The following is a 27,703-nucleotide window of genomic DNA, read 5'->3' as shown; positions in this document are numbered from 1 at the left end:
GGTTTTCTCCGTTGTTGTACCCCCGCCGGCTGAGGGAGGCTCCCTGACCGTGTCCCAGCCGCCTTCCCCCGTCCCTGCTCCCCTTCCTCAAGCCTCTGCCCCCCTCCCTCGTAACTGGGTTCGTAACCTGCGGTGTCCTCCTTCGTCCCCCCGCGGTGTCCGTGTGCTGTCGGGGTGAGCGCCTGCCTTGCCTTAGTGGGGTGTCACGAGGCCCCCAGCAGCCTGGCATTCAGGCCAGCCTGAAAATCAGCAGGGATCCCTGCCCGCCTGGAGCGCGGCTCCCCGGGATCCCCGTCCCCTCGCGCTGCACGGAGAGCCGGGGCTTTGCCCGCCACCAGCACCCAGCCAGGTAGCCGAAGTGGGTTCCCCGTGCTGGGGAACGGGGCCACGGCCTCACGTGGCTCCCGCAGCCGCTGTCACCCCGCACGCTTTATCTTCAGTCGGAAGCGTTGGCACGCTCGCTTCGGGCCGAGCAGTGGAGTCAGCCCTGCGTTGGGCATCCAGCGCGTGCCCTCCTGCAGCGAGTCGCGGCTCTACCCCTGCTTCGGGGACACGGAGCCTGAGACACAGCCCAGCATCGTGGGGTGTCGCCAGACCCCCAGGGTCAGCAGCATCCGAACCCCTCTGCTTGTCAACAGCTCGAGCCTGCCTGGCCCTGCTGGCTCTGATGTCCCATGGCCGAGCAGCTCCGCTGCACGCTGCCCTCTCGCAGAGCTCGGTGCTCAGAGTGCCGCTGTTCTGTGCCCGGCAGCGGGGAAGGGGCACCTGCCTGCTCTCCGTGTGCTGAGCGCAGGGAAACGTGGCTCTGCTTCGATCCCCGGTGGGGGAGATCCTTCTCCCCGCAGTTCTGTTTGCGCTTCCCTAACTAACTCGCGGCTTGCTTTGAGAAACCACCCGGAGATGTCAGGAAAAAGCTCGGAGCATCCCCTTGTTTAAAGGCACCTGGCGCAGGGGCTGCTTCTGCCTCGGTTCTGCGCAGCGGAAGAGGCGAGATCCGGTTTGGAAACTCGAAGGAAGGGTGACACAAAGCTTCAGAGCAGGGGAGGAGGCTTGGTTCCAAACAGGAGGTGGCACCTGCCTCCCGAGCAGGCTTTGTGTGCCAGGCCTGGTACGAGGCAGAGCGCGGGTGGCGTGTCGGAGAGCAGCGGGCAGAGCCTGCTCAATGAGCGGGTGACGAAGCTCAGGGCGATGCTTTCCAGCCCGAATTACCTCCAGCGAGCGCGTGCCCTTGGCTCTTTTCTCCCGAGCACCGCTTTGCTGCAGGGGTTTGATGGGGGAAAAGTGGCGCCGGGGGTGCGAGAGGTTCCCCCAGCGGTGCTTTCGCTTTGGATCTGCTTCCCCCGACGGAGCCCTTGGGGGCTGTCAGAGGAGTTCTGGACGCTTCCAGGTGTTTTTCCCGAGGTTCCCGAGGTGTCACCAGCCCTGGGGAAGGGATGCCAGCGGGAACGGCAGGCTGTAAGCAGGGCGCTTGGTACCACCCGCAGCAGAATTGAGCCCGGGAGCATCGGGGGCTTGGAAGCGGCTGCGGATCCCCTGGGTGCCCTCACAGCCGTGCTGATGGCGGGGCTTTGTGCTCTTTTCTAGCACGTGGATATGGAAAACTCCTATCTCTGTGGATACTTGAAGATTAAAGGCCTTACCGAGGTGAGTGCCGATGGCGAAGCAGCAGGGGGAGGTGCTGTGTAAAGGCTTTGCTTTTTCCTGGGGGGGTTGGGGGTGGGCGAAGCTGCCGCTAGAAATGGGAAGCGGAGGGATGGAGCGTGCAGCAAAACTGACCTCTCGGTAATTTAAGGGTTCAGGCTGTTGTTCTGGGCGCACACAGCAGGTGTGATGGGCCCTGGGGGGGGAGTGCTGAAGGAAGGAGGCTTGTCTGGTGTCGCGCAGGGTCTGAGCAGAACCAAACCTGGCCCTGCAGTCAGCTTTGGGCGCTCCTCCAGCGGCGGCGTGGTGCCGAAAGAAAACAGAACAGGACCCAAACGAGCTGGCTCTCGCCACGCTTCCTTCGATACCCGCGTGCTGAGCTGCCCGTGGTCGGTTTTTGGGAGCTGCCTCGCAGGGGTGATGTTTCTTACCGTGCTTCGGGGCCCTTGGGGCTGCAGCACGGTGCGTCTCTAACGACGAGTGAGCGCTGGAGAAGTTCCCTCACCCCGGCTCGGGCTGGCCTCCCCTTGCCCTCCGGTGCACAGCTCAGGAGGAGCTTGTGGCCGAGGAGCTGTGCCGTCTGTACGTGGCCACTCGGGATTGTCCAGCTCTAACGGGCCTCCCCCGGGTTTTGTGGAGTGGCAAAAGAAAGCTGGAATGAGAGGGGGGAGGCTGCGGTTGTGTACGAGTCGGATTTTCAGCATCAGCGTGCTGCCCGGGGGGGCAGGAGCAGCCCCTGCTGCGAGCTGCTGCTTTTCCCCGTCAGTAGGTGACGGATCCTCTCGCCTCTGTTCTCTCCTAGGAGTACCCAACCCTCACCACTTTCTTTGAAGGGGAAATAATCAGTAAAAAGCACCCTTTCTTAACACGCAAGTGGGACGCTGACGAAGATGTGGATCGTAAACACTGGGTAAATAAACCGGGGGCCAGATGTAGGTCTGATGCAGTCCCGGCTGAGCAGCTGGTGTAGAGGTGAGGCGCAGAGAGTGCGCATGCAGGGGCTGTCAGGAGGGCCTGGAAAGCTTTCCTGCAGGGTGCCCACGCTTCCCCCTCGAGGTCTTTGGAGGTCCCTTTGGCAGGCTGCTGGCTGTGCCCTCGGAAGGGAGGGGATGTCTTCCACCTTCCAGTGGTTGGAAGTAGGAGCAATTCCCATCTCGTGCTCCCCCCTCGGAGAAACACACTCCTTGTTCTGGGAGCTTAGCACAGAGTGGGGAAGGGGAGAGGCGTCCCTCTGGCACACGCACGGTGTCTCGGCCGGGGCGCCAGCACCCTCCGCCTCTCCCCAGGGCAGGGCACGGCTGGCGCTGTGCCCCGGAGCAGGGCTGCAGCCACCTTGAGCTCTTTGCCAGGCTGATGTTTAGTGCGGTTTTGTCCGAATGCACCCCTCTGGAAGCTCGGGAGCTTCCACCAGTGGGCTGGGGGGGGCTGGCCATCCTCCTTGCTGCCCCGGGCTGCTCCAGGGGTGTGCTCAGCGCTGCTCCGAGGGAGAAGCGGCCCCTCCGAGGGGATCCTGCTCTTCCCTCCGAAGCAGCAGCTGGCACTACTGAGCGCTTTTCCTGGGATAGGCACCCTGGTTCTTGTGCTCATTGCTTTTCCTTTTGTTCCAGGGGAAGTTCCAGGCTTTCTACCAGTATGCAAAAACATTTAACTCTGATGACTTTGATTACGAGGATCTGAAAAACGGGGACTATGTCTTCATGCGATGGAAGGTAAACCCCGCGTGTCTCCCTCCCTGATGAGCTGCCTTCAGTTGGCCTGTGGTGCCAGGAAGCTTTTTCAACCTCTGCTGCTGGCCTAATGAAAGATCTCGCCCTACCAACCCACCTCGTAACCCGCCATGCTCATAAATTCCAGCGTGACTCCTGTCTAGTCAGCTAATTGCGTCCTTCAGGGCTGCAGCCATGCCTAAAAACACAACAGGAAAATCTTGTTGGCGCTCCGGAGAGGGCGGAAGAATTGGTGTGTCCAGCCCCTGTGCTGGGCCTGTGTGTTCTGCCCCTCCTGGCTCTTCAGCTGGATCGATTCCTCCCTCTTGACACGAGTCTTGTGCAGCTGCGAGGGGAGGGAATCGGCAGGCAGCCCTGGTTCCTGCTTCTGCGATTGGCCTCTGGTTGGGAGAGGGCAGGTGTCGGGCTGAAACTCATCTCGTGTGCTCTTTAAAGCTGCTTCTCTTCTCGGTTGCTGCTTCCCTGTCAATGCCCGCAGTGCCAGGTGGGGAAAGAACCCGCTGGGCTCCGGGCTGCTACGAGCACGGGGAATGCTGAGCCAGGAAAGCCTTTGTGGCAGGGCTCGGTTTGGGAGGGCAGGTTTGGGGTGTGTGGGGGAGTGTTTGACCAGCATCTCTAAGCCCAGCCTGTGTTTTGTGTGCAGGAGCAGTTCCTAGTCCCAGATCACACCATCAAAGACATCAGCGGTGCTTCCTTTGCTGGTTTCTATTACATCTGCTTCCAGAAGTCAGCAGCGTCTATAGAGGGCTATTACTACCATAGGAGTTCAGAATGGTAAGGAGGCTTCCTTCCTTCTGCGGACTGACGTGCTGCCTTCCCTCCGTGCCTTGGCCCTCCGGAGGATGTCAGAGGGGGCTGGGAGGGGGAGCCTGGTGCTTCCTCGCACCCTTCCTGGTGCTCCCTTCAGGCAGGAGCCTTGTTGGGCCAGCGCTGCGTGGCCCAAGGTCCTCGGGGTGTTGCTGCAAGGCACGGGGAACAGCCAAAGTGCATCGGCTGTTTTCTTGCTAGAGCCATCTGACAAGTGGCTGTGGAGAGCTCTTTTCCCCGTGACAGCTTTGGATAAATAGCAATGGCATTTGTCACGCGCAGCAGGTGGATCAGCTGAGTGCCTGGAAGCCCTCACAGGGAGGGAAGGTACCTGGGAGGCCCTCAGACAGATCCCCTCGAGCTAAGCTTTGAAAGACCTGAGTGTAATTTTCAGCTGTAGCAAGCACTGTTTGAACATGAAAGTTGGTGAACTTCAAAAGGCGTCCAAAACCCGCAGCCAGCCCACCCCCAACAGTCTGGCTGCAGGTAGCTCAAAGGCACGGGGATGGAAATGAGGAACGGGGCTGGATCCTCCCAGGGTTTTGGTACCGCTGGTAAATGGGGACCTGAACACCTCTGAGAGTGTCCCAAAAGGGAAAGGAAAAGCCACCGGGATGTCTGCCTGCGGCCTGCCAAGCAGGAGCTGTCGGTTCTAGGGGCTCCTGTTGCTCTGTGTAATCCTCTCTGTCTCTTTTTCCTCTCCCCAGGTATCAGTCATTGAATTTAACTCACGTTCCTGAGCACAGTGCTCCTATCTACGAATTCCGATGACAACTGTCCAGAACTGGTACCGCACAGAAGCAAACCGGGCAGGGGAGCATGGCCTGCCAGGAGAACTGTGTCCCTGTCGGAGCACGGGAATGCACGCTTCTCTCCTGCCCCTCGGACTCGTGAGAGAGAGCCTGAATGTTAACCCACCCAGCCCAAGGAGCGTGGCTGCTGGAGCTTGATTCTCCCTCCTGTCGAGTGGCGATTTGATCTTTAATCTGATTTTAAGATACCTTTAATGCACTTTTCTTATTGCACAGCTAGTTTCTCTATCACTGAAATTCCTCCCAGCTCTCCTCTGGAAGCTGTATCTCAGTAGCTGGAATCAGTGGTCTGTCCTCTGCGTAATAAGAAAATATAAGCCCGGTGCTTTTATTTTCGTTGTTACGGCCTGACGTGGGTTGAAATCGCCAGGACTCAGGTTTGTTGCCCCGGATTGCCAGCTCTGATGCTCCCAGAGCCAGGCGCAGTCGCGGGCGTGAGGCTCTGCTTGGCAGGCAGCCGCGCAGGCTGTCAGGGGAGAGCTGGCTGAGACGGATGAGGCTTGAACGAGTGCTCGCTTGGCGCTGGCTACCAAGGCTAGCTGGAGCTGCAGATCTTTCAGGAACGCTGGCCCTTCGGAGCTGGGAGCTCTCCCAGTGTCTGGATACACCACTGGGAATTAATTTGTACGGACTTCCAGGCTCTCAGTAAAGTGGATCTGAACTCTGCTTATAGGTGTATATTTGCTCTTTACTTAAGTTAAGGGTTATTAAAAAAAAAAAAGACTTTTATTAAAAAAAAAAATATTTTTATGGTTCCTTTTCCTAAGGACCCTATGGCAAATGCACAATTACTCGATTACATTTTACTGTTTTCACATTGAAAACTGGGAATGTCTCTGTCAGTTTTTATATCCGTGTGTGTAATCAGCTAGCCGCTTTGGGACAGTAACCGGAGGGCAAGTGTTGAGCAGGGACACCTCGAACTGTTCAGCAGTTGTACTCGACCTCCGTGCTACACCAACACCACTGCTTGATACCTTTTTGCAAGGCAAAAGAAAAAAAAAAAAAAAAAAAACAAAAAAAAAAGAATCAGTAGCTCTCCTGACTTTGAAATGTTTCAAGTGATATAACTTAAGGCTTGTGTGCCAAAGTGTGCGTGTGTGTGTGTATGAGTGTGTGGTTTTTTTTAAAGACATTTTGAAAGTTGGCCTCGGTGGTGTATTTAATGTGACAGTCACACCTGCAGGGCTTTTGTGCGAATTTAGTTTGCATTTTTCTGGCTGTTTAAAACCCACCCCCCCTGAAGCAGGCTTGTGTCGCGCGCTGACCGGGCAGGCGTTGAGAACGGGTTTGCTGCCTGGGAGAGGAAAGCAAAACCCCCTGCGTACCTAGTGCTGGTTGTTCAGTTTTCCTTTATTTTTTAAACCTCCTTCCTTTTGGCAGCACGTCTGGTATTTCGCAGCAGCCGAGTTGTGAGCCTAAGCCTTAACAGGGACGCGTTGGGTTCTCAGCGAGCCCGTTTCGTGTGCGCCAAGCTGGGACCGTGCACGTTGGAGAGGTGGCGGGGCTGGTCTCGGGGGATGACGCAGCACCACAGGCGCCCTTCTGTGGGCTGCTGGCTGCGGATGAATCCTTGTCCCCGGAGCAAGCTGCCCTGCTTGCAGATGGAGGCAGGAGACCCGTCCCGCCGTGCTGGTGATAAGGGAAGCGTGTGGCGTTGTCTTGGTCAATGCAGGTAGATTTGTAGCGTAGCACGAGCAGGGTTGCTGCGGAGGAGCTGGGGAAAAAGGGGGACCTTCTCTGCTGATGTGATTAGAGCAGCTTAGAAATAATTCCCCTTTTATTGTGCTCCTGTGAGGGAAACTAAGCCCCTGCGGAGGTGAGGGGAGGTGTTTCATGCGTGGGACTGGGAGATGTCCTGGTTTTGGAGACTAAAACCAATGGTGCTGCTTGGCTTAGAGAAGTGGAAGGGAGAGCTTTTGGGAACGTGGCTGCGTGGGTGCAGAGACCCTTCCCTGCGGGTTGCTCGTGGGTCTCTGGAGCTGCATGTGGTGTCGGGGGTGATGCCAGCTGCCCTGTGCTGTCCGTGCCGGTGTTACACTCGGGTTTCTAATGCTGTTTAGTTGAAATGATTCTGTGGTTGTTTATAGAAGCTGGGTTAGGAAGGGTCCTGGGGTTGTTTAGTGTGTAACTACCCCAGAATTTCCCCTGAAGTTTTCCTCTGAGCCACTGAGACTTGGTATGTGGAAAGAAGGGTGAGGAAGGAGGAACATCCTTTCTCCGTCCCTCTGCCTGTCTCATTCCAGCCGTCTCAAAGCACGTTTCAGCTGAAATCCAAAATTGCCAGATTGATGCCTCCGTAGGACGTGGATTTGGAGCAGGTTGTGAAGCCAAGCTACCGGTGGTGGCAGCGGGAAGGCTTGAAGGGGCAGCCTGTGTTCAGAACTTCTCTTCTCTAAAGCCTTGATTTTGATTTTCTTTTTCTTTGAATCGTTTGATAAGCTAAAAAGGTGTTAAGTATGTCACGTTGTGGTGAAAGACGACTAACCAGGTGAGGTTCTGGGAGAGGAAGTAAGAAATGGGGTATTTGAGTCTTCTGAAAAGGTTGCAATTTCTTCTTTTTAACTATGTTGGCTGAAGAATTAGTATATTTATGGATGGAATATGGAAAAGGGACTGGAAGAAGTATTTTGCAGAGCTATCAACGTCCAAATTAAAAATGAAATGTATTTAAGGGGCCTGTGTCTGTGTGTGTTTGTCAACCAAAGCAATTGTTGGTTAACGGGGACAAGGGTGCTTTGTTTCACTGCTTAATGACATGTCCGAGAATCCAAAAAGCTACTGATTGCCTGAAGTGGGTGATAGGGAATTAATTGGAGGGGAGCAGGGGGGCTCACAGCTGTGACTGGGGACACCCGAGCACCTGTCCCCTGGGAGGCCTGAGGGCTGTGTCCCCATGCCCCTTTTTTAGGGGAGGAATAAGAGGGCTCAGCGCTGACCGGGGGGTGTGAGGAGAGGGGAAGGGGAGCTCTGTATTGTGCTCTGGCGAGGCTGTACCTCGAGCACTGGTCGTTTTGGGCCCCTGACTACCAGGAGGACATCGAGGCCTTGGGGAATGTCCAGAGAAGGGCTACAGAGCTGGTGAAGGACCTGGGACACAAGTCCTGGGAGGAGCGGCTGAGGGAACTTCTTCACACAGGTAACTAGTGACAGGACGAGAGTGAACAGCCTCAAGTTGCCAGGGGAGGTTCGGGTTGGAAATCAGAGAAATTTCTCCTCAGAAAGAGTGGCCAGGCATTGGGACGGGTTGTCCAGGGGGGCGGTGGCGTCACCGTCCCTGGGGGTGTTCGAGGACAGGTTGGACGTGGTGCTTGGGGACATGGTTTGGTGGGTGACGGTTGGACCAGACGATCCTGAAGATCTTTTCCCCCCCTAACAATTTTAGGATTTTATGAGGCGAGCGGGCCGCGGTGGCGGGCGGAACGCAAAGCGCGGGGGCTCGGGCCCGGCCGGAGCGTTGCGGCGGGTGCACGGCAGCGTGTGTGTGCGCGCTGGGGGCAGCCCGGACGGCTGAGGCGGGCGGACGGCCGGGCCCGCGGCACTTCCGGCGGGCGGCGTGAGGGGGCCGCGGCGGCGGCGGGCGGGCGGCGCCATGGGCATCCTGGAGAAGATCTCGGAGATCGAGAAGGAGATCGCCCGCACCCAGAAAAACAAGGGTGGGGGGCCCGGGGGGAGCCGGGGGGTGAGGGCTGGGGGGCTGCGGGGCGGCCCCGGGGCAGGGGGGGGCTGGGGCCGGGGGGGCCCGGGCCCGTCAGCGCCTTCGTGAGGAGAGGTCGGGGCCATACGGGCGGAGGAGGCGCAGGGAATGAGAAGTAGCAAATCCCCCAGCTCCTGGGCTTCTTCCCCCCTCGTTTCCTCCCATTTTGTTCCCTCCCCCTGTTGGAAAGCAAGTTCCTGCTGCGGGAATTGCCTTTTTGGGTGTTTTTTCCCCGTGTCAGGTGTGAATTCAAGCCTCTGGGTAGGAGTGAGTCAATAAAGTACCTTCACCTGTGTAAGTTAAGTGTTCTTAGAAATTGGTGAGAGCAGGGGAAGATTGATCCCAGCCCAAGGGCACGGTGTGCTGCAGGGGTGAGCTGCTGGGCCGAGGGCTGGCTGCTCCCCGGGGGCTCCAGGGGTCCCTTCGTGCTCCCCCTGGGCTCCCTTCGTGCCATTTATCCTCTGCCTGCTCTCCCCTGGGCTGCTGCTTTTACCCAGCAATTCTTCTTGCTGTTTTTTTCCCCTCCCACCTGACTTTGTCTGCAGTTACTCCAAGGTTCAGCAGCCGATGTTCCCCTTGTAGGACGTGCGTAGAGCAGCCAGCACACGTGGCAGCACTTCTTTAGCCCCCGGCTGAGACCTGAGCGTTTCTTTTTAGGAAGCTTCTCACTCACAGAAGCGAGTTACCCCCCGCTGCCTGTTCACCACTTGTTGTGTCCCCGTTCCGCAGCTACCGAGTACCACCTCGGCCTCCTGAAGGCAAAGCTCGCGAAGTACAGAGCCCAGTTGCTGGAACCTTCCAAATCCTCTGCCGCAAAAGGAGAAGGCTTCGATGTGATGAAATCTGGAGATGCCCGGGTGGCGCTGATTGGGTTTCCTTCCGTGGGTAAGGTCAGTGAGTGCCGAGGTAACCGCGTGTGCGTGCCGGGAGGGGGATCGGCGCCGTCCCTTTGAGTTTCACCTTCTTGGGTTGGCAGAAAGTCTTTGTACGCTGGGAGCTGGAAGTTCGAGCTGGGGAATTGCTCCTTCACCTCGTGTGGTGTTCCCAAAAGCTGGGCTTAGCCCGCCACAGAGGTGCTGGGAAAATATCGGAGAGGAGGATTTGCCTTCACCCAGGAGAAGTGCCGGGAGTCCCCTACTGCCTCAGTCCCTGCAGAGCCACCGCGCGGCTTTGTAACGCTGCCGGGTGTTTTGGTGAACACCTGCCAGTGCTTTCGTTGTTGTATCTTTTGTGATGGTGACCTCTTGTGTTTCAGTCCACCTTCCTGAGCTTAATGACCTCAACTGCCAGCGAAGCCGCCTCCTACGAGTTCACAACCCTGACGTGCATCCCGGGAGTCATAGAAGTAAGTAGGGGTCTCCTCTCTGACAGGAGCTGGCGGTAAGCAACCCGCCTGTGTGACCGTGGCTGTCTGCACCGCTTGTGCTGCCGCCGAGGAGCAGCAGCAGCATCCAAAGCTCTCCGCTGGCTTCTGCTTTAAGCTTTAGGAGGCCTCGAGTGTCCGTGCCGCCGGGTTTTCTGCGCCCCGCGGCGCTGACGGAGCACTTCCCCAGGCTACCCAACCCCTCAGACTGCCTGAGGGGGTTTCACGTGCTGGGGTTTGGCTGACCGGAGCGACGCGAGAGTCCTCAGCTGAATTTTTTACAGCTGCTGTTGGCGCCGTTGACCAGATGGCTGGAAACCTTGACAGATTTGTTTTGAATGAAGCTTTACAAGAGGCAATCTGTACTGCGAGCGGTTTGGAGGGGGAAACACAGCTACTCCTGTCCTCGAGGAGTTCTGCTGGTGGTGGTCTAAGCGTCCGTCAGTAAACGATAAAGGGCATCAAACTGAAAAGCATCCAAGAGTAATGGGGGAATGTGGGTCGGAAAGGGAGGCAGAGTTAACACCAATGCGTTCGCTTTCATTATTTAAAACAAACACTAGTACTGTAACGCATCCGAGTGCAGCCTGTAGCTCCAGCCACGGCTGAAACCATTCCTGGGGGCTTCACCGCAGCTACAGCCTGAAAGCTAACGGCCCTGCAGACCCAGGGAACCAAATCCTCCCGTTTTTTCCTGGTACTGTAAGCCCTGCGGTGTGCATCTCGACACCTCTGACCCACCCCAGGAAGAGGCGGTGGATTTTTGCTTCTTACAGTGCTTTGCTTGTTAGGCCAACAAAGCGTTTTGGTCTCCTTTCCTTTCCGTGTCCCCGGCTCAGGGTAACGTTGCTGTTGTCCTGTGCTCTTTTCCCGGTGCTTTGTCAAGCTGCGGTGCTGTGACCCGTCAGGAGGCCAGCACCTAACGCACTGCGGCTGCTGAAGGCAGCTCAGTAGGAAACGCTCCAGGGGCGGCCTCAGCAGAGCCCTCAGCTCTGTGCAGAGTTGTCCCGCTCTGTCGGGTTCACTCAGCTCCGCTGTCTGCAGGCTTCAGAGGCAGCTCAGGTGCCCTGCCCAAGGCTCAACTTCCCGTCCCTCTGCTTCCTTTTCAGTACAAAGGAGCCAACATCCAGCTGTTGGATCTGCCTGGGATCATCGAGGGAGCAGCACAAGGTTGGCTGATCTCTGCGTTCGTGTGAAGTAGGAGCCTGCCCTCAACATCACCCCTGGGCAGCTCAAATGTTAGCGGGTTTCCTGGGCCAGCAGTTCCTGCGCTGGCTTTCCAAACGAACGTTCTGGATCTTGAGTGAGGCACGATTCCTATCCCTGGGCCCACGTAAGGCTCTATATGGAGCACAGAGATGCTTTTCTGGAGGTGGGAGCCAGAGCAAGTCAGTCACTTCTCACCTTCCTGCGTGACTGTTATCTTGCTCAGCTGCCTTCTGCTTCGGGGGAAATCTAAAGAAAGATGCTAGAGGGGCGGAGGGGGAGATGACAGCTAAACAGGGACTTGTTTTGACTGATTGCCTGCGTGCCTGCCAGTCCTGCCAGGACTCCTGATTCTGGGAAGAGGCGTTGTCTTTGTCCCTTGCTTCATCCTCCTCCTTATGAAACTTAGGAGAACCTCCTGACGGTCTCTCAGAGGAGCGTGGCCTGGTTAATGAGGTCCCTCCTTTCTGCCCAGCTGTGCGTAAGCCCTGTGCCCTCACCGCCGCTCTGGGTGAGCCCTATCTGGACCTGGAGCTGCCGTGGCATGAGGCTGGGGCTGTCCTGCGGGCAGCAGTGTTGTTTCACCCCGTGCAGCTGTGTGCAGACAGCTTTACGTGTTCTAGGTGTGTAACCCCTGGGGGGGGGGGAGCAGCACAGAATGTTTCTCCTGGCTTGTGCCGGGCATGAGACAGCTTCGGACTCGCTCAGGCGCCCCCCACCCCAGCTGACTGCAGCCCCCACAGGGTTGTAGGATCTTGTTCCTTGCTTTCAAGCACGAGTCCCCGTCTGTCACAGAACTCAGCTGTTTCCTCTCCCTGACACACTTCTGTCTCCTCTCTTCCCAGGGAAGGGCAGAGGCCGGCAGGTGATAGCTGTGGCCCGGACAGCAGACGTTGTTATTATGATGCTGGATGCCACAAAGGGTGAAGTACAGCGGTGAGTGCGTGCTTCTGGGCACGTGGGGCTGGGGCGGTGGGCCGGGTTCCCCCATCCATGGCCAGGAAACATGCCAGCTCCCTGAAATGCTGCATCTTGCGTGTGTCGGGGATCCGGTATTTAAGCTCTCGAGGGCAAGGTAGAGGTTCTGCTCCGTTAGAAGCTTGCTGGCTGATTGGGCACAGCATTTACAGAGCTTTGCAGACCTCAGCTTGGGCTTCTCGTCCGAAGGATCGTTCCTTCGGGATGACTGGTCAGATGGGGACGTTGAGTTAATTTCCACCCCAGGCTCTGTCCTGCGTTAGCTGTGGGTGTTACGTTGCAGTGACAGCTTCTGTCGAGGCTGTATCAACGTGACAGAAAGGAAAGGGGTGGCTGCCACCTGACCGGGCTCACTCTCACAGCTCCTAACGTGCGTTGTCCCCGCAGGGCCCTGCTGGAGAAAGAACTGGAATCCGTAGGAATCCGGCTGAACAAAAGCAAACCAAATATCTACTTCAAGGTGAGGCCTGGTGGGCTGCTACAGTCACAGCTTGTGCCTGTCAAAGCCAAGGGCGCTGTGTGCTGCCCCTCGTGTTGGACAGGCTGAGGGGATTTTGCACTGTTCCTACGTTGCTTTGTTGCCTCCTTGCAGCCGAAGAAGGGGGGAGGCATCTCCTTCAACTCCACCGTCACGTTGACTCAGTGCTCCGAGAAGCTGGTGCAGCTCATCCTCCACGAATACAGTATCCTTTTCCTAAAACGGAGACCCTTGAGCCTCAAGTCAGCCGCCCGTGAGTCGAGTGGTGCCTGCTGTGGGACAGCCCCGCTGTCTCCTTGGTGCTCGCTGGGTGAAGAACGGGCCTGGGTTGATTTTTCCCATCTCTGCTCCGTTTCTCCAAGCTGCACCGAGCAAGCTCGGCCCGTTGGCTCACAGCTGTGTTCAGGCATGTTGGGATTTGTGCCTTGACAGCGTTCACCTCAGAAATCTTCAACGCCGAGGTCCTTTTCAGAGAGGATTGCTCCCCTGATGAGTTCATCGACGTGATTGTAGGCAACAGGGTCTACATGCCGTGCCTCTACGTGAGTATCTCAGACGCAGCCCGCCTTCTGCAGCACCGAGCATCTCCATTCCCCGCTGAAGGAAACCCTGGGCCTTTGCGGTCCCTGAAGCAGTGACGATGTTAATGGCAGAGGTGGGAGCAGAGCTCCCAGAGAGCTTCTTCCTGGCTGTACCTGTGTGACCGTCCTGTGCGCGCTCCCTGTGCCCTCTGGTGGCTGCCTGCCGTGGAGCAGCACGAGCTGCGCGTCCTGGGAGCGCCAAGCCTGCAGGACCTGGAGACTTCTGCTCCTCTGCTGCTCTGCGTCTGAGTTTTCACTGGTGGTGCCTTGTGCCAGGGGTCATTTAACAGCTGTGCTAGTCGCTGGGGCTGTGAAATTCACTGGTAGTTGCAAGGCAACCCAAACTGAGAGCTGTAGGAGGTCCAAGCTTACATTTAGGCCCCTGAATTTTGACGGTTTATTTTATTAGAAGTCAGCAGCGTTGCTGAATTGCCTCACTAAAGAACGGATTGTTTTTCCTTTCACTTAGGTGTATAACAAGATTGACCAGATATCCATGGAGGAAGTGGATCGTCTTGCTCGGCGACCCCACAGCGTTGTCATCAGGTAGGAGCCTGCGCGCTGCTCCATGTCCTGCCCAAATGGCTTGGCCGGTCATTTCATACCCCCTCCTCCAGCTTCTCCCAAGGAAGGGCTTCTCCCAGGGCTGCCTGCAGCTGTTGGGGGGAGAAGTGAAGAACCCGACGTGGCTTTTTGCAGGCTTCCTTCCCCTGGAGAGGCAGGCTGCTTGCTTTCTCCACACCATCTGCAGGGCAGAATAAGTCACTCTGGCTCATTCCCTCGGAGGCGCTGATATATCCAGCCGGGGCTTTGCTGCTTCAGAGCTCCTTTCCTTTCTGCCAGCCCTATTTGTTTAATCGCGTGTTTCTCCTTTGCCGACCTCATTAAGGCCTTTTCCCCTCGTTTCCTAGCACTCTAATAGGATGCTTCACCTTGCTCTTCTGGACCCCTAAATCACAACAGCAGTAATCACAGAGGCTTCTGTGCTGTTTTGCAGCTGCGGCATGAAATTGAACCTGGACTACTTGCTGGAGAAGCTCTGGGAATACCTGGCACTTACCTGCATCTACACCAAGAAACGAGGACGTAAGTGACCATTAGCCCTTCGTGCCTTTCAGACCTTCAGCTCAGCCACTCATCAGACACAGGGCATACAGCAGGGCTCTGAGCAGTCTCTGGTGGCTTGGAAATGCCACGCTTACGCCCTCCCTCAGCAGCTTTCAGCGTTAGGCCTTGGGAAATGTTTTCTGTTCCATCTGATCCAGCCCTGCGCGCATCCCTCCTGTTCTTTCTGCCCTAGAAGAGCTGAATTTTCATAAGGCTTTGCGTGATGAGGTCATAAGGAGATGAAGTTTGAAATTCATTGCTTTCTTCCTTTGAAAGTTGCTGTGTGTGCTCTGTGATGAGCGCTTGGCCCGGTTACTGCCCCAAAGAGGTCTCCTGTACCTGCTGTGAGGGGTTTGGTGATTCCCGTGCTGGGCTCCTGAAGCTCAGGAGTGCCTTTGATCCTCCTTTTGCTGTACAGTTCATTTCTGGTTTTTCCCAGCGGTGAAGGCATGTCTCTAACTTGTTCCTTTTCCAAGACCTTTATCTTCAGTTGAGAACGGCTCTGAGCCGGGTGGCTGTGAGGGGATTAAGGATTTTTTTGTGAGTTTGAGCTGTGAAACCTCGGGGATTTTACAGAAAGCTGCAGAGCGGTTCCACTTTTCTTAGGCAGGTTCTTTTGACTTGGGAAATTCTGGTTTTTGAAAGCCAAATGCTTGGAATGGGGTTGGGGTAGGTGAACTGCGGGAAAGCAGCTGACTGTGGGACGTGGGTACCCCTACACCTGGGTACTGGAGCGTCTGCAGAACCCATTCGGTGCTTCCAGCTTCCTAAATACCTGCTTGTCTGGGAGGCTGCTGCCAAGTGGAACGAGGCAAGGAATTCGAGAGTAGCAAGCACAGAGCAACGTGAGACGGCATCAGCGTGTTAGAACACATTTGACAGAAAACTAATTATTTTTCCCCCTTTCTTCTGTTTTTTTCCACAGAGAGACCAGACTTCACAGATGCCATTATTCTACGGAAAGGGGCTTCTGTGGAGCACGTGGTAATTTCTCTGTATCTTTTGCAGTTACTTGTCTGTAGAAGGCAGGTTCATCTTAGAACCTGCCACGATTTCCTTGTGCTTTGTGAGGCTTGGAATTTGTCAGTGTTCAGCTGGGCTTCTCCTTTTGTTACCTTCACTGATTCCACCTGCCCTCAGGTTTCTTTCCTCGCTGCTATAAAAGGTTGAAAAAGGTATTTAAGGCTAGTGAAAAGCACAGGGGAGCAGTGAAATGGGGCGTTTTGTGGGCTGCTGATTCCTGTGGTTTTGTTCTGGATTCTTCCAAGTGCTGTTAACTGGCTCCTAAAGCCACTGTTACCATTTCTGGCATAGACCCGAGTTGTTTTTGGTTGCTGGGTGTTGAGCGAGTTGTTTTCCACGTAGTGTCCCTGAACTGCCTCGCGTGCTGTCTGTCTGTCTTGCAGTGCCACCGAATTCACAGATCGTTAGCCAGCCAGTTCAAATACGCCTTGGTGTGGGTAAGTGTTTAACAGCAGGTGAAATCCTCCTCCTCGAGTGTCTCTGGTCTTCTCCTAACCCTTCTCCCCCTTTTTCTTTAAAGGGGACAAGCACAAAATACAGCCCTCAAAGAGTGGGCTTGACCCACATGATGGAACACGAAGACGTCATTCAGATCGTAAAGAAGTAGCGCTCTTTGCTGGTGCCTGGCCTTGCCTTTAATCACTAGAATTGGAACTGACCACATAAAAGCAAAGCAAAACAAAACATAAAAAGAAATAAAATGAAAAAAAGAAAAAGGGAGGACGCGTACCACAGCTGAGAAAGCAAGAAAGAAAGCTTCCGTGAAGCTCCTTCCCTTGGAGAAAGGCATAAAATGAGGCTGCTGGACTCCCAGGTGGGGATGGGGAAGATGGGTTTCCATCTTGCAGAGTTTCAGGTGAGGTAATATTTCTTAAAAATAATAATAAAAAAAAGGAGCCAAGTCTTCCAGGACGCAGTTCCTGGAGCTGGCAATGTCCTGCCCCTAGCAGGGTTTGCACAAGTCTGTGTCAGCCTACCTGTGGCTCGCTCCACCAGTGGGAAGTTGATGGATTTGTGTGAACAAGTCTGGCCCTGTGCTTTGGGACAAGGAAGCCAGAGCTGGGAGAACATTGCTGATGCTTTGCTGCTTGTCCGTTCACTTAATTTAAGCATTGATCTGAAACAGAAAATGAAGTTCTTCCTCTCCTGCTCACCGGACGCGTCTCTACAGCTTTGATGGTCGGAGACTTCAGTCTCTGTGTCTGAGACAAGAATTTGCGATGGTCCCTCCTCAGTTACGTTAAGACGTGGCACCCCGTGCCTCCCGGTAGCCCTGCAGCGGGGTTTGTAGGACGTCCTGGTCCAGCTGGTACTGAGAAGTGAAACCTTGTTACCGAACAGTGAGCTGAACTGCAGCAGGGTACGATCGAAGAGCCGTAGGCTGCAGTTGAGGATTCACTTCGGGCATGTCGCTGGGGCAAGGAGTTGTCTCGGGAGTTCCCTCCTTCGCCCTCGTCCTGCCCTTCAGTCCCTGAGAGGATCGCTGGGGTTCCGCTTCTCGTGCGTGCCCCTAAATTCCAGTCACAGCTCGTTGAGCTCAGTACCATCCCCTGCCATGGGCTTTACCCCAGCCCTGTTCAGCAGCATTGCTTGTTTGGATATTTTTCATCAGAAATCTGGGATTTTTCTAATCATGCTTTTTCATTAAATATTGACGCTAAAAAAAAATTCAGAGTGCCTGACAGAGAGCAGCTCTTTCCTTCTGGGATCAAGAGTTTGCCGATAGCTTTTATTTCCTTTCATGGAAAAAGGGTTCGGTCTGATGCGGATTGCTAACTGCGAGGACAGGTCTGACAGAAAACTTGTCTGAGCAGGGCTCCTTCCCTCTTCTGTGCTCCTCCCCACCCCTCACAAACTGATCGAGCAGAAATGGAAGGAATATTTTATTGGAAAGAAATAAAAATTGCTATTTCACGTGAACCGTAGACGTCTGCCTGCAGTGTTTAGACAGCTCGGTGTGTTTTCTGATTCTCTTTTTTCTATCTTTGGCCACCTGAAGGATGACGGAAGCTGTTGCAGGAGGTGGTGAGGTGGAATAGATCGTGTAGCAGCTGCGAGAGGGCTCTGAGGCTGGGGAGGACCTCTGTGAGGCGTCACGGGAACAAAATAGAATATATTCACGATACCCAAGCTAAGAAGGTGACTTTGAACTCCGTAAGTTCCCTTCCCTTATTTCTGGCTTTGTTCACAGCTGGAGCGCAGAGCAAATCCCGGCCATGGTGGCAGCTAGCGGAGAACGAGCTCCAAATGAGCCGCGTTACGCCTGGGCTGGCTGCAGAAAGCAGGCGCTGCTCTGTGTGAGGTGGGTGGGATGCCGTTCCGGCACATTAACTCGCCCTTTACGTTTCCTGTGAAGGTTGCCCAGGCAGAGCTTTTCCCACACGCGGTTCTTCTGGTTTCATTTTGTCCCCGAGTTTCCGACTTCTAGCTCCAAACCAAGGGTCCTGCCGAGCCCCAGCACGCGGGCGGGCAGCCGCAGTCGCCGGCCGGGCGTTGTCCTTAGGCCGAGGAGCCTGTGGAACTGGGGAGGTGGCTGATGCGTGTGTCAATCTGAAACGCCCCGTATTATCCTCAAAAGCACGTCCTTGGTTAGCTGGTGCCTGCCTCTTGGTGTGTTCGGGTTTCAAATCGACTAGTCCAGCATGCCATCGTTAATACCTCTGTCTAATTAACCTTACCGGGCTAAAATGCCAATTTAGGAAATTGGGCGTTTTATCCTGCTCAGGATGAACCGACGGGTGGTTGAACTTGGAATGCGGGTGCAGTAAAAATAGCGAAATCAGGAGAAGCTAACTTCTTGTTTTTAAAGTCGGGCTGGCTTTTCTGCAGGCGCGTTTATAGCCGTATTTGAAAACACAGGCGTTTAATTGCAGCGCTCGTTCTTCCAGACAGCTTCCCTAATTGTTCTGCGCTAACGTTAAGAGCTGCGAGCACCGCAGTCAGTGCGGCAGCAGGCTGGCCTCGAGATCCCCCCCGAATCCCGAGGAACCAAAGGTACTCGGGGCAGGTGGGAAATCACCGCAACGCTCCTCTTGTGCCCCAGCCTCCCTGGCTGAGCCTTTCTGGGGAAAGGCAGGTGCTTCCTCCTGCCCAGCACGAGGGGGCTGCGGAAGCAGCGCCCCCAAAGAGCAGCACGAGGGAAGGCTTGGCTGGATGACAGCAAGAAGCAGAGCCGGGCTGGACGGCAGCCCGCTGTTCTGCAGCGCAGCCCCTGCCCTCGCAGCCAGCCCTGCTTTCGTTAGCACCATGCCCTGCTCCCCGGGGGCTGCCGAGTGCCCCCCAGGTGTGGATCGGCTTCGCCACAGCCCCTCAGCCGCCCTCCGCCTAGTCCTGGAAGCGGCGAGGGCCCGAGGCGTGCTCCGTTTAAAACGCCAGTTCCAGGCAATCAAGCAGGTTTGATTGGCTGAGCGCTCCCTTTATAATTTAATTTAGTCGGGAATCGTTTGCAAGGTAATAAAAAGAGACTGGCTGCAAATCCATTCATTTAATTCAATGAGAGATGGTTGCTGCGGCGGGCCTGCCTCCGCCAGCTTCCCTCTCCCCATCGAGCTGACACCTCGCAGCGCTGCTCGGGGCCCTATATAAGCGCCGCCATCCGCGGTGACAGCTTCATTGTTTCCCGCGCTGACAGGGGTCACCCCCAGCCAGGCAGCGCGCCTTGTGCGGGGCCGGCTCGGGAGGCTGCGGAGAGGAGGATTTACGGCCGGCAAATGGTTTCGAATTCCTCCGGTTGCGCCTGCTAAACGATGAACCCTCCCCGCGGGGATCGGGGCTATGGATTGTCATTTGCAGCTAAGCCCTCGCTTTCTGAGGGATCGGCGTAATAAATGCCCGCCGCGTTACGGCGGGGGCGCGTTAGCGTGGAGGAGAGCGAGCCGAGGCGCGAGGAGGAGAAGGGGGCGCAGGGGTTCCCAGCTCGGGGTGCAGCACCCACAGCGGGGTGCTCTCCGTGCCCCTGGGTTTGGAGGAGCCGCAGGCTCGACTGCAGCAGCACTCAGAAGGGTCCTTGGTTTCGTGTGGTGCAGGAACCCAGGGCTGGAGGGGGAAAATGGAGCTTTTCAGATTTTTTTTTTGGCCTGCTGGGCTCAGGCTCCCCGCGCAGGCTGGCGGGAGGTGCCCCCAAACCACCGGGCACAGGGACCAGAGGCGGCTGCTCCCCATCCCTGCTCCTCCCCAGCCCCGCACCAGGAAGGTCAGCTCCCATCCCTGTGCTCGTGAGCGGAGATGAGAATAATAGCGCTCATCAAATATGCATTGGGTGGCAGCAGCCGGCAGCTGCCGTGCGGCAAATATGGTCCCGCGGGTGCCGGCAGGGTGACGGTCCCCGGAGGAGAGAGGCCAAGAGCGTGACACCGGCAGCACTGAGCCGGCCTGGCAGCATGCGGGCCCGCTAGGCTACCCAGGTGAGTGGCCACGGGTGCCAGTTGGGCTCGCGGAGGCTGCGATGGCTTAGCCGAGGTGCTGGGGAGGGAGCTTGGTGCGCGCTGGGATCTCCGATGCTGTGGCCGCAGCTCCTGCAGCTCGCGGCACGAGGCAGTTTGACACCTCTGGTTGTCCCCGCTGGTCTGCACCCGTCCCTTAATCCCCCTGGCGTTCCTGCTGCCCCCCAGAGCAGAGCTTCCTCCCCCAAACACCCCATCCTTCTCCGTGAGCGTCTGCCCCATCTCTCCTACCGCTTCTCCCCCCCAGTTTCCTTTACCCTGGGGGCGTTTTACCCCGAGAAACCTGCCCGGCCCAGCGCCGGGTTCTGCCACCCTGGGGTCGGTGCCGTGGTCAAAGTGATGCCACGGGGCCATGAGCCAGGGGGTTTGGGTGCAAACCAGCTGATTTAGCACGGGGAGCGCCGCTGGCCCCTGGCTGCCCTGCCCACACCCCGGCTCCTGGAGGGCAGCAGGGACGGAGGTGGGGGCGATGCAGGGCGCTGGGAAGGAGGACGGGGCTGCGCAGGGTGCTGGGCGCCGCGGAGGGCGGTAGGATGGAGTCAGGACCTGCTGCAGCCTCCCTGCGGCCCCGGTGCCCTTTGCTTGCAGCTCTGGGGGCGAATCCAGCGGCTCGGAGGGATGGGGCTGTGGTGGTGGCACTGGGGGGGGGGGGCTGGCACCAGCTGTGCCACCCCCAGGCCTTGTTCTGGGCGCCAGCACAGGAGGAGGAACGGGGCAGGGCAGTTCCTTAGTGAAAGCAATGGGTGCTGCGCACTGGGTGCTGCCGCTCGCTGGGGTCATGCTGCTGCTGCTCCTCGTCCCCTGGGTGTCCCCAAACACCCCACGCGAGGGGGCTGGAGCGGTGCCACCCCGGCCTGCGCAGCACCGACCATCCCCTAGGCGCTTGGGTGGCGAATTCACGCCGCTGCTGCTTAAACTTTGATGAATCCGCGGCGGCGGGGATCCAGGGCTGGCATTAACATTTGATGCGCTCACCCCGCAGCCGGGCACGTGCGGGTGCGGGCGCACCGCTGCGGGGCACACGTGTGGGGGCACACACAAGGCACACGCTGGGCGGGGTGCCCCATGCCGTGCACAGCCCCTGCGCCCGGGGGCTCCTTCCTACCCCTGCTTCCCAGAGCTCATTTTGAGGCTGGGGTCCTGCTCCGTGGCTGCCCCTTGGCCGGGGTCCCACGGGGAGGTGGCGGGGTCTGGTTTTGGGGTGGCGGCGGCACTTGGTGCTGATACGGGGACAGAGGGTGGTGTTTGCGCTTACCCAGGCGCTCAGGGAAGGAGGAGGGGTTCTGGGCTGGGGGCTCGGGGCATCCTCCCCAGGGCACGGAGCTGGCTGTGCTGGGAGCTCAGACCCTGCAGCACCCCACCGTGAGCCGGGGGGGCTGCGGGGATGCTCCCGGGGGTCCCAGCGGGATGCTCCCCGCACGAGACCCGTCACTCCCCGCGGGGGCGTTTCTCACCTTCCCTCTCGCTTCTTCGGAAAAGTCTCCGGGCAGGAGCGCGGCGCGTCCCTTGCATTATTCACGGCGCCACGAGCCCCGGAGCTTGGGTTACAGCCGGCAGCCCCGCGGCGAGCACCTCGCGGCCGGACTCGCCGGGTGCCGCGGGAGGCAGGCGGCAGCTCCCGCCGTCCCCGAGCCGCCGTCCCCGCGCCATGCCCAGCCGGGAGCCCCCGTGGGCGGCCACAGGAGCCACGCACGGGCACGTGCCCTGCCGAGACCGGGCGCAGGTAAATACCCCTCCCCGGGGCGGGGGCCGCCTCGTGCCGGCGGCGTGGGGCACCGCCGGGGCCGGAGCGGGTGCGAGAGCCGGAGCATGAGCGCCCGCCACCGCCAGGATGGTCGGCAAGAAGGGGGAGCCCAAAAAGGAGGCGGATGGCAAGGGCAAGGGGGGCAAAGGGAAAGGGAAGGATGGCAAGAAGGGCAAGAAGGAGGCGCTCGAGGAGGCGGAGGAGACGTCGGACGCGGAGCTGCTGAAGGCGGAGGAGAGCGAGGAGCCCGAGGTGGTGGAGGAGGAGAAGGAAGAGGAGGAGGTCGCTGCCGAGGAGCCCAAGAAGGCGAAAGGGAAGGAGAAGAAGGGGGTGCTCAAGGCGGTGGTGGCCAAGAAGCCGGGCCGGGGGAAGAAGGTGCAGCTGGAGACGGAGGAGGAGGAAGGCGAGAGCGATGCCGCACCAGCCAAGAACGTCAAGGGCACCTCCAAGCTGGCGATGGGGCTGGCGGCCGACATCACCAAGAAGAAGAAAGGGGCCAAGGGCGCGGAGGCCAAGGGCCAGACAAAAGCATCCACTGCGGCGTCCGGCCCGGCCGAAGACGAGGAGGTGGCGGCAGAGGCACCGAAGGCCCGGGCGAAGCGGAGCCTCCGCAGCACCTCCAAGCTCTTCCTGGGCTTCAAGAAGCTGGGGCTGCGTCGGCCCAAGAAGGGGCAGTTCAAGAACACCTCCCGCTTCTTCTGGGGGCTGCAGAAGCACAGCACCAAGAGGAAGAAGAAGAAGAAGAACAAGGCCGTGCTCAAGTCCACCTCCAACCTCATGGTGCGCTTCAAGCACGTGGGCAAGAAGAGGAAGGAGGCGGATGCTGCCGCCGCCGCTGCCACCACCGCTGCCGCCGCCGCCACCTCCCCGCCGGCAAAACCATCCTTCCTGCTGCTGCGCCGGGCAGGGCAGGCGGCCGAGGACGGCGCGTCCCTCTTCCGCCGGCGCCCGGAAAGGAAATTCAAGCCCCGGGCGCAGGTGCTGAGCAAGGCGGCCGCCGCCACGGGCTGGCTGGCCAGGAAGCTGCTCTCGCGGCGCGGGCGGCTGGCGGGGGGCGGCCGGGCGGCCGACACGGCCTGGCTGTCCCGCATCGGTGCCAAGAAGCTGCCGTTCCCCGCGGAAGACGAGATCCTCAGGCACCGAGCCAACATGAGGCGGCTCCCGGCCGGCAGCGGGCCGGCAGCCCCCGGCGCCGCGCGGCACGGCCAGGAGCGGCTCGGCAGCATGGTGCGGCGCCCGGCACGGCGCAGATCGCAGCGCGCGCCCCCGGAGACGCCGGTGCCGAGCTACGGCTGGGCACGGGAGGAGCAGGATGGGGCCTACGGGCGCCGGCACGGGTACACCAAGGAGGTGCAGGATGGGGCCTACGGGCGGCGGCTGAGCTACGCCAAGGAGGAGGAAGATGGAGCCTACGGCCGCCGGCGTGGCTATGCTGAGGAGGAGGAGGAGGATGGGCCCTACGGCCTCCAGCGTGGTTATACCGAGGAGGAGGAGGAGGAGGAAGGCTACATCCGATCACCAACCCCAGCCTACCCGGCGGGGTATGGCTTTGAGGAGGTGGCGCCCAGCCGTTACGTCGAGTACCCCGGCTACGAGGCGGAGGAGGAGTACGGTTTCTACGGGGGGGGCTGGGATGAGGACGAGCCCCTGGAGCAGCCCTACGGCTACGCAGAGGACGAGGACTACGAGCCGTACGGCGACAGGACCCCGCTCCGCCTCCACGACCCTTACAGCAGCGACCTGGAGTACGGCGAGGAGGCAGCGGGGCCCTTCGGCTACGGGGGGGACCCGTACGAGGACTTCGGGGACCCCCTCGGCCCCGTGGCAGGCGGCGGGGGGTACCTGGGGGATGAGTACCCCGAGCACCGCATCCAGTACAGCGAGGGCGGGTGGGCGCCGCACGCCCAGTCCTCCTGCAACCCCTACGCCCTGCCCCTGGACGAGATCGCCGAGGCCGAGGAGCCGGAGGAGTGGGAGGAGGAGGAGGAGAGGGATTATCCCTTCTCCATCCTCAGCACCTCCTCGCTCAAGGGCATGCGGGACACGCTGTCCTCCAAGCTCTCCCTCAACAGGAAATTCAGGCTCTTCCCCCGGCCTCAGGTGAAGATTTTTGGCAGGGACCGCCTGGACATCTCCCTCCCGCCGTCCCCGCACCGCGACGAGGATGACTACGACGAGTACGAGCCGCCGCCGGCTGCCGGTGGCTCCGCGGGACGCCGGGGGGGCCGGGTCTCGGCGGCGCGGGCGTGCGGGAGCCCCCTGGGGCAGTTCCTGCAGCGCTCCCTCTCGCAGCCCCAGCCCCTGCTCCAGCCCCCCGGCCGCCCCCTACGGGGTGCAGGAGCCCCCCGAGACCGTGGTGCCCCCCAGCCTTCCTACAGGCGCTTCAGCCGCAGGCTGGCGGGGTTGGAGAGCGCTGGGTCGGTGCGGGCAGGGGGCGGCCGGGACCCCCTGCCACGAGATGCTCCGTCCAGGGACCCCTCCCCACCAGGGGGGCCGTGGGGACAGCCCTCTTCCCGGGAGCCGGGGGCTTTGCGGCCGCCCTCGCTCCGTAACCCCTTTGCCAACCCCGGGGGCTCCCCCCCGCCAGCCCGGGAGCACCCCGGCAGCGTGCGGGGCGAGGGCGCGCGGCGTTCCCCATCGCTCGGCGCCAGCCTCCGCCGGCTCAGCCCCGAGCCCCCCGCCGTGCCACGGGCACCCCCAAACACTGCGATGTCGGGGCCGGGGTCACAGCGTTTGGGGGTGCCCGTGGCGGGGTCGGGGAGACCCCTGTCCCCGCGGCCGTCACGGCGGAGCGGCCCCCCCGGGGTGACAGCCCCCGGATGGCTCCCCCAAGCCTGGCCCCGCCAGCCTGAGCCCCCCACCAAGGCCGTGAAGCCGCTGCTGAGGACCCCCTTCCTCCCACCATCCTCGCGCCCTGGCAGCCACCGGCTCGGCCCGCCCAGCCCCTCCTGGGACGAGGGACCCAGCATGGAGCTGCCCCCCTGGCAGGGCACCCCCCCACCTCCCAGCCCTGCGCCTGGGCCCCCCAGATCTTTCCTCCAGCGCATCGGGCAGCCCCTGGCCGGCATGGCCCCGCAGTCACAGCCAGCAAGGCCACCTCCTGCCAGAACGGGGGGCCGCAGCCTGTCCCCGGGACGGATCCGGCACATGGGGCAGTCCCTGGCATCGCTGCTGGTGGGGAGCATGGCCCCCACCCAAGCCCCCCCATCCCCACCGCCTGCTCGCCGTCCCCTGTCCCACTCGCCCTCCCCGCCGAGGCGCGCGTCCTGGCGGGACGGGGGCACCCCCGGATCTCCAACCCCAAACGTGCGGTGCCCGCTGCCCCCCTCCGCCCCCAGCACCCGCCGCAGCCCCTCGCCCCGCGGCCGTGCCCCGGGCTCTCCGTCCGCCCTCCGCCGCAGCACCCGTGCCCCCGAGCCTCCGGAGAGCGAGGCTGCGGCCGGGGAGGACGGCGCGGGGCGCTACGCCGTGGTGACGCCGCAGATCCAGAGGCTGGGCTCCTTCCGGAGGGCGTCCCGCATGTACAAGCAGCACTGGTCCAAGCAGCACGTCGTGCGGGTGCGGGAGATGCCCGACGCCTGGACGGCCGAGCAGGGATACCCCCGGCGCCCTGCCGAGCGCGGCCGGCAGCGGGCGAGCCAGCGGGGAGCCGACATCGCCCGGTACCTGAGCCAGCGCTCGCCGGCGGGCGGCTGGAGGGAGAGGAACCCCTGGGCGGACGGGTACCTGGGCACCAAGCAGCCCTGGCGCAGCAAGGTAACGCCGGCGGCGGGGTGCCGGGGCGAGCGCGGGGTGGTCTGGCGTGGAGATCCCCGTGGGATGGAGCCGGTGGGCGAGCGGGCATCGCGTCCAGCCCCAGCCACCAGCCACCCGCTCGCCTGCCGGGAAGGGAAAGTGTGGTGCGAGGGTTTTGGGGAGCACGGAGCGCTCAGAGCTGGGGGGTGAGCGGGTGTGGGTGTCGGGGGGTCCTGCTGGAGGGGGGACGGTGACTGCACGCCCCCCCCCCCCCGTGCAGGGGGACACCTGATTCCCTCTGGCTGCGGCCCACGTATGTAAATGCTGAGACCCGATCCGCGGGCTGGGGCGGGAGAGGTTTCGTTAGCAGGCGGCACGGCGACCCCGGCGGGTGTCCGCTTTCCTGCCTGCCCTCAGCCGGGCTCCGGGCTGGGCCGTGCTGCCTCCACGCTGCCAGCTCCGCTGCTCCTCTGCGCCATGGCCCCAGCACCAGGCAGGGCCGTGGGGAGCAGCCCACCTGCCTGCTGCGAGCGGGACCGGGGCTCCCCAGGAACGGTTCCTGGGACAGCCCCAAGTGACTCCTTCTTGGCCCCTTGTCCCGATTTCCAGCTCTGTTCTCCGTTGATAAGCGATGCTCTTGTCGTTGGGACCCGCTTTGGGACCGTGGGGTGCTTGCGTGGGGTCCCCGTGCTCGCTAGCATTGGGTTCCCCAGTTTGAGGTCACAGATGGCGGTTTGGGGACGGTGAAAATGACCCAGGTGGGACGTGGCGGAGGGGGCAGCGGTGCCCTGATGGCCCCGCGCGGTTGCTCCGTGCAGATGCAGTCGCTGTGCAGCCTGCCCATCGTGCGCTACCAGGAGCCGCAGGAGGAGGACGGGCTGGAGGACCTGACCCAGCTGGAGTGAGCGGGCCCCAGGGGCTGTGGGTGGCGGGGACGTGTCTGGGGTCGGGTGGTACGTCCTGTGCCCCCCTGCGCCCCGTAACGCAGCCTCTGCCCGCGCCAGGGACCTGCAGGAAGCCGCGGTGCTGAGCAACATCCGGACACGGTTCGAGCGCCAGCTCATCTACGTAAGGGCAGGGGCACAGACGTCCCCCCGAGGCTGCGGGGGCTCCAGGGGGTCTTTGCCCTCCCAGCGCCACAACCCCGGGCCTCCTTGTCCCGCAGACGTACATCGGCAGCATCCTGGTGTCGGTGAACCCCTACCGGCTGTACAACATCTACGGGACGGAGCAGGTGCTGCAGTACGAGGGCAGGGCGCTGGGCGAGAACCCCCCGTGAGTATCGGGGTGCCGCTGCGCAGACGGGGCACCGGCCGCCAGCCATCACCCGCCCCGGGTCCTACAGGAGCCCCCAGGCTGGGTGGCCGCTGGAGGTCCCCGTGATGCGGTGCCACATGCCCCAAATGCGCCCCCCCCCCCCCCTCCTCCTCCTCCAGGCACCTCTTTGCGATCGCGAACGTCGCCTACTCTAAAGTGATGGATGCCAAACACAACCAGTGCATCGTCATCAGGTGAGAGGGGCCGCCCGCACGCAGCCCCTAATTAGCACCGCCCTGATTGCGCGGGGTGCTGGCACGAGCCCGGCCCGGCCCCGGGGCCGATGGCTGCCTCTGGGCATGGTGAGGGTGCGCGGGGCGTTAGGGGTGGCTCCGCTCTGCGTTTCAGCGGGGAGAGCGGCTCGGGGAAGACCGAGGCCACCAAGCTGATCCTGCGCTACCTGGCAGCCGTCAGCCAGAAGCGCAGCACCGCACAGCAGGTGGGTGCTGCCCACACCCCCCCAGGCACGTCCCCGTCCCTGTCCCCCGACCCCTTGCCGCTCTCCCTTCCGCCATCTCCACCGCTCTCTCCTTGTCCCCACGCTGCCACCCGGACCACGGCAGATAGAGGTACCGGGGGGACGGGGGCTGGGCTGGCTCAGGGGGGCTGAGCATCGTGGTGGCACCGCTGCCACCTCGTCCCAGCGGCACGAGGACAGCGGGGATGGGGACCGGGAGCGGGGTGTGGGCGCGTGCCCGGGATCGTCGCACCGTCCCCCAGCCCCGTGCAGCCCCTGGCGGCGTCGCACGCCTTGAATTTGGGTGCGCCAAGCTGGTGGCACAGCAGGAGGGCTCGGCACAGGGGGGGGGGACAGCCTGTTGGCCTTGGGGTGTCCGGGCCGTGGGCTCACCGCGGGCTCTCCCTGTCGGCCGCGGGCAGATCCTGGAGGCGACCCCCTTGCTGGAATCCTTCGGCAACGCCAAAACCGTGAGGAACGACAATTCCAGCAGGTTTGGGAAATTTGTGGAAATCTTTCTGGAGGAGTAAGTAACGCCCAGCCCCCGCCCCGCGTCCTCCTCTCCCGGGGGGCCCCAGCCCAGCCCCG

General features: G+C 60.4%; 3 protein-coding genes across 3 annotated transcripts in view; all 3 read left to right on the top strand.

Moving 5' to 3' along the window:
* The first annotated feature begins 1,497 nt into the window (after positions 1-1,497).
* Positions 1,498-7,661, top strand: GID4 (GID complex subunit 4 homolog). The gene is made up of 5 exons (XM_035339544.1): positions 1,498-1,644; positions 2,444-2,551; positions 3,249-3,350; positions 4,012-4,142; positions 4,883-7,661. Exons 1-5 carry the CDS (start codon positions 1,594-1,596, stop codon positions 4,944-4,946), a joined length of 456 nt encoding a protein of 151 aa, XP_035195435.1. The 5' UTR covers positions 1,498-1,593; the 3' UTR covers positions 4,947-7,661.
* An 860-nt stretch (positions 7,662-8,521) lies between these two features.
* Positions 8,522-17,340, top strand: DRG2 (developmentally regulated GTP binding protein 2). The gene is made up of 13 exons (XM_035339543.1): positions 8,522-8,643; positions 9,414-9,574; positions 9,940-10,029; positions 11,157-11,217; positions 12,099-12,189; positions 12,619-12,691; positions 12,824-12,914; positions 13,154-13,251; positions 13,760-13,836; positions 14,288-14,376; positions 15,323-15,381; positions 15,804-15,857; positions 15,941-17,340. The coding sequence occupies exons 1-13, from the start codon at positions 8,580-8,582 to the stop codon at positions 16,025-16,027; spliced, it is 1,095 nt and encodes a 364-aa protein (XP_035195434.1). The 5' UTR covers positions 8,522-8,579; the 3' UTR covers positions 16,028-17,340.
* A 4,325-nt stretch (positions 17,341-21,665) lies between these two features.
* Positions 21,666-27,703, top strand: part of MYO15A (myosin XVA) — a 20,848-nt gene continuing 14,810 nt past the window's right edge. Inside the window, exons 1-8 of the mRNA XM_035339802.1 lie at positions 21,666-24,066; positions 24,127-25,362; positions 26,160-26,242; positions 26,346-26,409; positions 26,507-26,616; positions 26,778-26,852; positions 27,007-27,103; positions 27,538-27,641. Of these exons, the coding sequence (XP_035195693.1) occupies positions 21,694-24,066; positions 24,127-25,362; positions 26,160-26,242; positions 26,346-26,409; positions 26,507-26,616; positions 26,778-26,852; positions 27,007-27,103; positions 27,538-27,641 (4,142 nt within the window). The 5' untranslated portion in view covers positions 21,666-21,693. The remainder of the gene's footprint in view (positions 24,067-24,126; positions 25,363-26,159; positions 26,243-26,345; positions 26,410-26,506; positions 26,617-26,777; positions 26,853-27,006; positions 27,104-27,537; positions 27,642-27,703) is intronic.

Source organism: Oxyura jamaicensis, chromosome 14, assembly GCF_011077185.1.
Source record: "Oxyura jamaicensis isolate SHBP4307 breed ruddy duck chromosome 14, BPBGC_Ojam_1.0, whole genome shotgun sequence".
Lineage (NCBI taxonomy): Eukaryota > Metazoa > Chordata > Aves > Anseriformes > Anatidae > Oxyura > Oxyura jamaicensis.
The sequence above is the reverse complement of the archived record's forward strand: the minus strand, read 5'-3'. Positions and strand labels throughout refer to the sequence as shown.

Bases quoted from the DNA above. Each gene is read 5' to 3' on its own strand.
- GID4 (XM_035339544.1), top strand. From the start codon at position 1,594: ATGGAAAACTCCTATCTCTGTGGATACTTGAAGATTAAAGGCCTTACC. The intron at 1,645-2,443 runs GTGAGTGCCGAT...GTTCTCTCCTAG, and splicing joins AGATTAAAGGCCTTACCGAG to GAGTACCCAACCCTCACCAC. The intron at 3,351-4,011 runs GTAAACCCCGCG...TTTTGTGTGCAG, and splicing joins ATGTCTTCATGCGATGGAAG to GAGCAGTTCCTAGTCCCAGA.
- DRG2 (XM_035339543.1), top strand. From the start codon at position 8,580: ATGGGCATCCTGGAGAAGATCTCGGAGATCGAGAAGGAGATCGCCCGC. The intron at 11,218-12,098 runs GTTGGCTGATCT...CTCTCTTCCCAG, and splicing joins CATCGAGGGAGCAGCACAAG to GGAAGGGCAGAGGCCGGCAG. The intron at 15,858-15,940 runs GTAAGTGTTTAA...TTTTCTTTAAAG, and splicing joins TCAAATACGCCTTGGTGTGG to GGGACAAGCACAAAATACAG.